Here is an 11,905-nt window from a genome sequence, read left to right as displayed (position 1 = left end):
CCCAGATATAAAACCATCCTCATATTGCCATCTGATCTTTGACAAAGGAGACAAAAACATACACTAGGGAAAAGAATCCCTATTCAATAAATGGTCCTGGGAAAACTGGATAACCACATGTAGAAGACTGAAATAGCATCCACACCTCTCACCTCTCACAAAAACCAACTCATGATGAATAACAGACTTAAACCGAAGGCATGAAACCATAAAAATTCTAGAAGAAAATGTTGGAAAAACTCTTACAGACACTGGCCTAGGCAAAGAATTTATGAAGATAACCCCAAAAGTAATCACAGCAACAGTAGAAATAAAGTGGGACCTGATCAAATTAAAGAGCTCCTGCACAGCCAAGGAAACTATCATGAGAGCGAATAGACAATCTACACAATGGGATAAAATATTTGCATGCTATACATCTAGTAATGGGCTGATAACTGTAATACAATCTATATGGAACTCAGGAAAATCAGCAAGAAAAAATCAAACAACCTCACTAAAAAGTGGGCAAAGGACATGAACAGAAACTTTTCAAAAGAAGATACAAACATATGAAAAAATGCTAAATATCTCTAATCATCAGGGAAATGCAAATCAAAACCACAATGAGATATCACTTAATGCCAGTGAATATGGCTTATATCATAAATCCCAAAACAACAAATGTTGGTGTAGATGCAGAGAGCTACGAACACTCATACACTGCTGGTGGGACTGCAAACTAGTACAACCTCTATGGAAAGTAGTATGGAAATACCTCAAAGCACTAAAAGTAGAACTACTATTTGATCCAGCAATCCCCTCACTGGGTATTTACTCGAAGGAAAAAAAGACATTCTATAAAATAAAGACACCCGATCAACACTTAAGTGCACACGTAGTAATAACATTCATGGGGTGTCGGGCAGATGGGAGGGGGGAGAAGGGAACGGGGATATACACACCTAATGGGTGTGATGTGCACTGTCTGGGGGATGGACACGCTTGAAGCTCTGACTTGGGTAGGGCAAGGGCAATATACGTAAGCTAAACATTTGTACCCCCGTAATATGCTGAAATAAAAAAAAAATTCAAAAAAAGACACCTGCACTAGAATGTTTATAGTAGCACAATTCACAGTTGCAAAGATGTGGAAACAACCCAAGTGCCTATCAATATATGAGTGGATTAATAAAATGCGGTATATGTATACCATGGAGTACTGCTCAGGCATAAAAAAATGGTGAATTACCTCTTGTATTAATCTGGATGGGGCTGGAGCCCATTCTTCTAAGTGAAGTATCACAAGAATGGAAGAACAAACACCACGTACTCACCATTAAATTGGTACTAATTGATCAACATTTATGTGCCCATATGGAAGTAACATTTATTGTGTGTAGGGCAAGTGGGAGGCAGGAGGAGGGGATGGGTAAATGCACACCTAATGGATGCGGTACACGCTGTCTGGGTGATGGGCACGCTTGTAACTATGAATTGGGTTGTGCAAAGGTAATTCATGTAACCAAAGCATTTGTACCCCTGTAATATTCTGAAATTTAAAAACAAACAAACAAACAAACAAACAATCCCAGAATCATACCAGGCTATAGGGACACATAAAACTCTCATATGGAAAAGTGGTATCTAAACAAGGATCATAATACAGTATGCTAAGTTCCATCTTAGAAGGAGCTATAAGTTATAGTGTTGGCAAGAGCATCAGTGTCTATCTGAGAAAGGCATGGGGAAGTTAAACGTCTCAGAGAGGACAGATTCTTGATATGAGTAGGAATTTGTTTTGCTTCTGCATCAATCCCCTTTGATTATGCTTTTCCTCTCCTTTCCCATTGAGATATCATTTTCCATAAAAATGTGAAAGCATACATTATTCAGTCCTAACTATTAGAAGCTTCATCCTTATGAGAGCTGAAGTCTACCTTTTTGGAACTTCTTCCATGATTCTAGATCTGTCTTTGATGGCAACACAGAATAAGCCTCAACTCCCTTTTCCATGAGTCAAACCTTCAAACACCTGCTTGAACCTGAACCAGCAGATGAAGCAAATGACAAACCGAATCTAAGCTAGAACCTCACAGGTAGGGTTTTGCTTTGTCATTTTTTCTTGATAAGGAAAAACTGAGTCATTCTCAATACATTAACACATGTCATGGTCTGGTTTAAAAAAGAAATTACTGAGAGAAAATTGCAGGAAGGAAAACTCAGCAGTCATCAACAGAATAACATACAATGGAGAAAAACCTAAGTTCTGTTTTAGACAAATGCTTCCAGAAGCCTAAAGATTCTAGATTTTAGATTTGTGCATTGCTTTCTTTCTCTCTTAGTTTTAAATAAAGAACGGTACAGATGGTATTGCATCTTTACATGAAAAATAAATAAATAAATAAGACAAATTTGAAAACCACTTTCTGTAGAGAAACTATGGGAAGTAAGATTAGGAGTGAGGTTTATATCTAGTAAGTTTGAAATGCTTATTGGCCACTCAAATGGAGTTGTCAAGTGCACAGTGGTTCTATAATTTAGAGTATAGGGGGGCATACAGATGGTATTTAAAGCTACGGGGCTGAAAAGGGTCACTGAGGGAATGGCTATGGAGAAGAAATTAAGTCCTGGGCTCATTCAAATGTTTTGAGCAGCCATTATTAACTCTGACACTATTAGATGGCTCTATGGAGCTTTCTAAAAAATACCAATGCTCAGGTCCAACTTCCAAAGATTCTGATTTAGTTTTGTTCTGTGTTGGGCTTAGGCAGCTATATGTAAAAAGCCCCTTAATGATTATAGTGTGCAGCTAGGGTTGAAAACCACCGGTTTACAAGTTGGGAAGAGAAGAATGACCCAGAAACAGTGAATGAGAAGAAATGTCTAGTGACGTAAGAGAAATGCATACCAATAGTAGCTTTAATCTGTGCTTAAATGATAAAAGAAATAGCCCTATAAAATGTTGTTCTTTTGTTAAAAAGCATGTTATGAATATTATTCAATCTATTACATAGTTTTCTTTTTACAAGGATCTATAAGAGAAATTACTTTTAGCTCTTAATATCATAAAATGTTTTGTTTTTTCCTGAGCATGCTTATTTTTATTCTTAAAGACACTTAATTGGATAACTAGTCATTTTTTTTCCTGCTAACAAGTGCTCAGGATGAAATTAATGACGTAATCATAGCAAATATAGTTTAGACTCAATTAAATAATTCACTAAACATATATTCGGCACCAATATATGCACTGTGTTTGACAGTGGGAATGTATCCATGAAGATTTAATGATAGGCCTATTTTTAGTAGAAGTCTTTGGCTCCATTTTTTTCCAGCCCTCCCCTCCCCTTTTTCCTCACTATTTTTCATTTGCATTGCATTTTACATATTGCTATGTGCCCATGAGTTTGGAATTTTTAGTTTTAAGTAAAGAATAGTAATAGAAGGTAGCCAATAAAAACATCCCATCACAATAGCAACAGAAAGTAGCTCAAAAAGGGGGCGTAATGTTCACATACAATTGTAATTAGAAATTATTCCTTCCTTCCTACAATTAAGCTTTTTATAGAAAGCTCTGCTCCTCCTTTGAGGCACTTTGCATAGTTACAATTAATTAATCATTTATACTTAATTGTTTAATGATTGCCTTTCCTACTAGACTGTAAGCTTAGGAGAACAGACCAGTGTCTGATATATTCACCATTGTATTCCCCATGCTTAGCAACAAAGAAATTAGCTTCTTTATAAGGAGATAGCATTACAAGTCAGTAGCTTGACAAAAAAAAAAATCTAAACAAAAAGATAGATCCTTAATGTTTTACTGGAAAATCACTGTGACTTCTTCCAATTAATGTGCTCAGCACCAACTTCCCCTCCTCTGCCCAGTGTCCTGATGTCTACGCTCCCATTCCTGACAGTCGTGAGGCACCCTCCTCTCCTACTGAACACAAGTTGATTCTTGGGGGAGGAGGAGTTTTAAGTTATCCTTTTATATAAATGCCTAGAATTTTAAATAAGAAGGAATCAGTGTGTGGTGGGCACCTAGTTATTTCTCTCCCTCTTCCCCCTCTTTCCTGCCATACAAAGATTTTTTTTCAATAAATAGTAATATCATATTTTAAATCCTTAGCATGTGGTCTTATTTTCTACCATATTGGCATAGTACTTGGCACAAAAGAGATACAACATAGACCTTTATTGACTGACTGACTAGATGCATTATTATATGCTGAGCCCTGTACTAAATTTCAGAAATGTAAAAAGCCTAAGAAAAATATTTGTTACTGAGAAATTCGCACTTACTATGTGTGTGTGTGAAGGAGAAGATTAGTATTGCAACGGCAGCAGATACAAACTGCAAAGGTTAGGAGACACAGGCTGCACCCCGAAGGAGTGGGTGGGAGGGGGAGGAAAGGAGGTGAGTGATGGGAAATGGCATTCCATGCGGAGGGAAGCGATGAATAATGGCAAGGAGGCATGAAAAAAATGGTCTGTTTGGGGAACAGTGTGTAGTTCGTGGAGCTTCAGCATAAAGTGCCAGGGAGAAAGTGACAGGCGAAATGGCTGAAAGATAGGTTGGAGCAGGACAGGATATCCTTATGGGTGATGCCTTGAACAAATCAGGCTTATAGAAATTGGAAAAGAGCACTTTGTGCTAGTAATAAAATGAGTACCTGGTACTCTGAGGTCATAGAGAAAGCGAGAAAGTGATGGACAAAGAGAAAACGACAAAATATTTGGGTTTCACTTTCCATTTTTAAATACGGTTTAATATTATTTTCAACAGTGTAACAGTGTCAGTTGTCTGATGAGAATACATATTTTCCAAGTACAGTACTTTCCAGATCGTAGCTGGCTGAATCTAGGAGACATTAAAAATGAAACAGTGCTCCTATTATTCAATTTAGAAAATGAGACTAGGACTAGCATTTGTTCTTTTCTTCTGTCTTCTACTGTCCACACTCGAAGTCGTAATTCAGCTAATTAACACAGAGGCATCACGAAACACAATGTCCCCAAAACCTTGTGATGAGTACTTCCAACCTGGGGGTGGTGGGATGGGAGTAGCAGAGACTAAATGCCTGTCATCCTCCCTGCCGCAGCTTGACAATGGTTCCTACTACAGAGGCAGCAAATATCCCACTCCACTCCACTGCCAATAAGACCAAGAGTGTCGGTCCCAGTGGTGTGATCACTTTGCGTGACTCATGCATTCCTAGGCGTTCCTATTTGGCTCCTCTCTTTGAAACCTAAGAGAGCTTGGCCCAACCTGCCACTGGGCTGAACTTAATCCCACATACCACTCGCATCACGCTGCACTGCCTCAAGCACCCATTACTGTGTTATCACCCCCTGTAGGTGGGAGATAATGCTCCCAGGCTGGCAAAAACGTTCATTTTCACAACTGGAGTCAATTGTCACAAAGAAAAGGCATTCAGCTGGCAAAAATCCTTGTGGTTTTCCACGTAGATAGGGTGCCTCTTGAAGAAAAAAAAAAGTGGCTGGGACACAGAGAGTTGCAGCGGCAGGACAGCTTGAGTGTGACAGGTGAATGCCATTGTAGTGCTTTAAGAAAACACTCCTTGCAAAGATGAGTCCTGAAGATACAGACCGTCAGCTTCTGAACAGAGAGGACTAAGCGCTGTTCCCTGCCGTATGCCACAGTTTCACAGAGGGTAAGTACTAGATGATTACTGGCTGAAAGAAATCAAGAGTATCACAGGGCCCACAGGACTCAAAGCAAAATCAGCTGGTTGCTGGCCCTACCAAAATACTCCTTAAAAATGGTCCCAGGATCAACGCCACCACAATGATGCCACGACCTTTCAGTTAAAGGAGCAGCATGCAACCCATGCTGTGGCCATTTAAGGGGACCTATTTTGATGAGACGTCCTGCATAAGAATAAAAATACGTAGGTAGAGAGGTGCTTACTCTAAAAGAATTTGAAATAACATCAGGTTGTGAATTCCTCTCATGACAATTAGTAACCACACGTAATGCCTTGGTCCTTATGGTACCTTGTTATCTTGAAGGGAAAAAGCTGTTTTAGAAAAACTGGAGAGTTTTTCTCTTATTTCCTCATGGTAAAACTGAAAATAAAGACTTCGTCCTAAAGCAAGTGGTATTCAGGTAAGTTACTACGTACAAAGAAGTTAAAAGAGCACACGGTGATCTATAGGTGGTCACAATGATACTCGAACATCCTAATAATTAGTGGGGCTCATAAGAAGAGACCCTCCACTGTCAATCTCCTTATGTTACCTTAATTAACCACAGGCTTCCTCAAGCAATCATGGACTTCCCTAAGTGCCCAGAATGTTTGCCAAGGGATGCCACATTTTATTTTGTGCCACTGAATATTTATAATTTGCATCGCCAATACTTGTATATCATGTCCCCTTGCATCCCATCACCACCACCAAGACTAGCTTTGGGAGGACAGGAATCATCTGTCACCTGCTCTCTATAAACTGCACAGTGGCTCAAAAGCCAGGTCCTCTGCAAAGCCTCTGTGGTGGCCGGTCCTCAGCAGCAGGCGACCCCCTTCCTCGCTTCCTTGCCATGTTGAGTGTCAGCAAAGTCCCTGTACTTCAACGTTTTAGCACATTCTCACTCCTCCAAATATTTTAAGCCCTCAGGGAATTAATAAAAAGTTTTGTCTCAAAAAAAAAGCTGGGATCCATGTCCTTAATATCAAAACTAAAAGCTAGCCATGAATAGATACATATTAATCAAGCTAAATTATAGTATGGCTGTTTTTCCTCTAGTGCAATTATCTTTGGCTTTAAGACAAAAATGAACCATTAGGGTTCTGAGTGTATTCTGGCAAGAAATACACAGTGTGAGCTGAACACTCAACATTTTGAGTGTCATTATTACAAGTTCTATAGATATGAATTTGCTGAGTTAATCCTCCTTCATTATCTCTATTAGCTAACAATGCTAATTGTCACCACACATAATTGCTGCTCTAACAGACATGGACATTTGAAAGATTGACTTTCCCACAGCCTCCAAATCTTCAGTAAGCAGTTCTCAACGATTCATTACATGAATAATATATGACAGCACACTCCTAAATAAGATTAAACACTACCCATATTGCAAACCTTCCAATTTCATTTTTAGTATAATTTGTTACCTTTTAGATATTGCAATTATAATGGCACCTAAGTACCACTATGATAAAGGTGACTTTAACTATCTGGCTTGTAAATAACCAATATTACAATTAATTTCATTCCTATTTCAATTTTTAACACATATTCAAGTGAGAATATTTTATATTACAAAGTATAAAATATTTTATAAAGTAATATGTTCTTACCCTACAATTCTTTCCCCAGAAGTCATTGCTACCATCAATTTGTATTTCTTTCTCATGCTTGCTTTAATATTTTTTACTACATATGCATATGTCTACAAATAACCCACATATGATAAAAAATAACACATTTTATGACATAGTATTACCTAATTTAAAACTGCATAAAGAAGAGGAAAATTAATTTTCTTAGAGATTTTATAGACAAATAAATAATTCAAAATTGAAATGTACCAAGAAATTAACGTACAATTACTGATTCCTACCAAAAATGTGCATTGTAGAAGTTCTATGTGGAGAATAATGATGTCACATTTCTAATTAATTAGATTTTATAAATTCTGAGTTTATTCAAAGTATTATAAAAAAGACTAGATATGATCCCAAAAAAGCAAATACAAAATGCACCAGAAAAAGAAAATCAAATTTCAAATAAAAGTAAAAATTACCACATTAACCTCAGATTATGTTACTTCACACGTTATGGTTAGCATGAGTACAGATTATTGACTTAAGCACAATAATGAAAATAACAGTAATAGCCACAGCTATATGTACCAACAGCTTACTTAACTTACTATATGTCAGACACTGTTATCAGTACTTCATATCCGTAACCTCATTTAATTTTCACGATAACCAAGTAAGGAGATGTTAATATTATTGTCATTTTACAAATGAGGAAAGTAGAGGCCTACACAAATTAGATGACTTGCCCAAGGTCACAGGATTTGGCAATGAAGGTGTGTGACTCCCTGTCTATCCTTCTAACCTCAAAGTTAGCACCCAGCTCCCGGTTCTGGAATCCTACTTCCTTGTATGCACTTGAACATGTTCTCTGAAGTCTCTAAAGCTCATTTCCTTTAGTATAAAATGGGAATAACATTAATATATACCAGAATTATTGAGAACTAAATAAGATAGTTTATGAGAAAGTACTGAGCAAATCATGGAGATACATAATGCTGCTTGTCATATTACTGACGAGATAAGAAAATAAAATGTTGAAGATGAAGAAATAATTGCTTATTGGCTCTTGGTCCAAACTTCCCAAGAAAAGTAGTTAACTTAGGTAAACATTCCTGATTGTTTTACGTTGCCTAATGTAGAAACTATTACATAAAGTCAAATATGAATCAATATCTTTACTATACCCTATGAGATTTAGATTAGTAATAGATTAAGCTAGAAGTAAATCATGAAACTAGGAATGCAGCTTTGAAGATGAATACCATGAAAACAGTCATACTACCAGTTTGGCCTTTAAAATAGCTATTCAAAAACTAAAGCTTTTCAAAGTTACCTGGAGGCATTATGAGGTTCTAATTTACTATGATACACATGCACATATTGATTTCTGGCAATATTTAAATTTTTAGGCACAGAAAGGAAAAATAATATTCAAAAGCTTCATCATTCATCATTTTAGATATGAGTAGGTTTATTTTTCCATAGGGCTTTGTGTTTTAAAAAATTATTTCATATGCATTATGTCAACCAAGATCCTAAAACAAGTATTATAGAAAATTTGAGATCAGGAAAGTGGAATTCACGAAGGTTAAGAATGATTAGAAATCTATATATCTATATGTGGTGTTGTGTATGCATACATGTGCGTGTGTGTGTGTTGTACATGAGCATGTAGGTGTCTATCACACTGGTTAAATATTAGAAAGAAAAAAACGTATCTTCCCTCTTATTTGGAATTAAAGAAAACAATAAAGACCTTACTGTATCAAAGATTAGGGGGGAAAAGCTTAGGCACAGTAAATGATAAAGAAAGTAGTAAAAATCCCTAGCACATACATAGACCAATAACTACTGTATTAAGAATATGAACTTGACCTTTTACCTATGTTAGAACAAGATGCAGAACTTAGCAGGCAGTGATGAGCTGAGTAACCCGTGTGCCCTCTGCCCACAGCACTGGCTGAGGCAACCATGAAAAATGCCCCTGTACCTCTTTGCTGGATTTCCTTCCCACCCCTGGGGAACTGCTCAGCATCAAACTATTAGACCACTGAAAAAACCAAGGTCTTAGGATGACGTTCAGATGACAAGCACCTGGAAAATATGGCCATATGTTTTCAAACACCATCACATTTTGCTGGGCTTTCTCAGTGACTTGGGGTGTCACTACTCCTTTCAATTCAATGACTAGTTATCTAACCTAGATAATCAGTTAACAACTCTAAGCCTCAGCTTCCTTGTCTATAAAATGAACTAACTAGCTGACCTCTAAAGTACTAAGACTTTGTCATTCTAAGAATTCTACATCCAACAATTCAAGGTTTGGGTTTTTGTTTTCTATTCTTTTAGGCATGAGATTTTTATGTATCTAGTGGTTTTCAGCTTTCTTAATGTCTGTAGTGTTAAGGACTTAAAGAAAGTGTATACAGCCAAAAGAAAAAATGGGAACAAAGGGGCCACATGTTTTCAGTAATTCTTTTATTGACTTTCAAGGCTTTCATGTCATTAAATGAAGAATAAAGGAAACCTTTAATTGCATAAACACACAAATGCTAAGTTGATTATCAAAAGTCTTTACTTGATGATGTAAAAAGTGAGAAAATGTCAAGAGTAACAGAATCTGCAAGGTCCTACCTACCTCCCGGCCGTTCGTGCTCTCCGTCGGTGTGTAAGAGCATGGCGATGGGCATCCCTACGTTCTTGGATCTTCCAGCCACAACCACATTTTTCCCAAATGTTTCAATTCCTTAAAAAACAGAGTTTGATTTAAGTGCAGAATCCACAAGAAGAAAATTAAGCATTTGAACAGCCAACTGAAACATTCTTTAAAAATTTCTAATTAAATGTGGATTATTATGTGGCTTGTCTATAATGTGCCCAATTCATTATTAATAAATAATTCTTTTTACACTTCTTGGATTTGTCACTTCCTCTCCAATTATGTCCTCATTAAAAAACCACAAGTATTGTCAAGTTTCTATTAAATTACTTTTAAGCACTGAGATTCACATGAAAAGTTAGAAGTTCAGAGGCTTAGAATATATTAACTACTAATTATAAAGTAAGCAATGTACAATAATGTCAAACTTAATTGGCAATCAAACTTTGAGCAAAGCTGTGACAAAATGAAGTAGGGAAAAAAGGCATTTTTCAAAAAACTCCTACACCTTCCTCCATAGTAAGGAAGCACTAAATTTACTAAACTTACAGACTCAGAGGGTGTGAACAATAAAGTCTGCAGATTTAACACTACCTCTTCTGGGCTCAGTTTCTTCTAAGTAAAATGAAGAAGTTAGAACTAAGATTTTTCCAAGCACGAACATTCTAAGAGTATGATTCTAGGATCTGCTTTCCTTTGGAAATTGTCTCCTTCAGTTAGAAAACACAGATTAGAAAGAAGATGCGGGCAGAAATGGAACTGACAGCGGAGAAGGCAGGGACATCACCAGTACACACGGCGATCTGGAGTCAGTGGACGCAGGGGTGAACATCTCCACACACCTCAAGAGCCTGCGAGAGCATACAGAGTGTCTAGCCCAGTACAAGGTAAATGTTTATAATGAAAACCGAAGTCAACAGAAATTGTTCATACATGATCAGCACATTTTTTAAAGGTAAGTAAAAATATAATAGATTTTGGAAAGGTTTTCATCAAAATACTAAGTTTCTAATTTAAAAATAGGCAGACACAACTACTATTTGGAAAATTCACTCCCTACAAGTTGCAACAGTTATCTGTAACCTGGCACACGTTCCTCATTTTATTTTATTTTGGAGTATTTTTTGACTCTTATAACTTTATATTTTCCTACAGACTGAAGTTTTATGGATTATCATTTTCTGTCATGCTATAGGACTGAGGTGTTTCCATCAGGGCAATGCACAAATGTTCAGTTCAGTGCCTACCACCCATGTCCCGCAGACCACAAGTTACCAACCTGTTCTTTTGATTATTTCCCACACAGCACTGGCAGTTGCAGGTATGAGAGAATGCTGATCAAGGCACAGTCTTCCAATGTTGATAATATGGTATCCATCTACATCTTTTTCTGGGGCGATTCCATTACATACTGTTCGTTCATCCACGTGGCCTAAAACGTAAATAAAATTGGTCTCATTTTAAAATTGTTATTTATTTGGAACCCTGGAAAATGAAATCTGGTGACCTACAGCTATAGCCAAATCACTATGAGTCAGCTCCAAGAAAGGTGTAAAACCATTACTCTTTTCTTGCCACCAAAATAGTAAGCCAAAGTGCTCTTGACTGATGGCCATAATTAACTGCTATTAGACTATATGCTATTACAGGGGCAGAAGTGGCTGCACTTGTGGAAGGGAAAAAATTGTTAAATAAAACAATATCGATGAGATCTGGGAACCGCCAGGTGTTATATCTTTGCCTTAGTAAGCCTGCATATTTTTAAAGGGTTTAAATCCATGTTTCTCTGATACAAGACATTCTACTATAGGGCTTCCTTCTATTAAATACTTTGAGCAATGCAGATTAAAAGGGCTTTTTTAGTGTTAAGAATAGTCACAACATCATTAGTTCCTAGCTTCCTCTTAAATTACATAAGAAGAAAGCAAACATGAAACACACACACACACACACACACACACACACACAC

The 11,905-nt window shown here is 37.0% G+C and overlaps 1 protein-coding gene across 1 annotated transcript in view; it reads right to left on the bottom strand.

Moving 5' to 3' along the window:
• The window catches only part of MTHFD2L (methylenetetrahydrofolate dehydrogenase (NADP+ dependent) 2-like), a 105,307-nt gene that overhangs the window by 58,930 nt on the left and 34,472 nt on the right, over window positions 1-11,905 (bottom strand). Inside the window, exons 2-3 of the mRNA XM_012659871.1 lie at window positions 11,216-11,368; window positions 9,916-10,023 (exon numbers count right to left, since the gene is read on the bottom strand). Coding sequence (XP_012515325.1) covers window positions 9,916-10,023; window positions 11,216-11,368 — 261 coding nt within the window. The remainder of the gene's footprint in view (window positions 1-9,915; window positions 10,024-11,215; window positions 11,369-11,905) is intronic.

This window comes from Propithecus coquereli, unplaced genomic scaffold, assembly GCF_000956105.1.
Source record: "Propithecus coquereli isolate 6110/MARCELLA unplaced genomic scaffold, Pcoq_1.0 Scaffold64, whole genome shotgun sequence".
NCBI classification, from domain to species: Eukaryota; Metazoa; Chordata; class Mammalia; order Primates; family Indriidae; genus Propithecus; species Propithecus coquereli.
The sequence above is the reverse complement of the archived record's forward strand: the minus strand, read 5'-3'. Positions and strand labels throughout refer to the sequence as shown.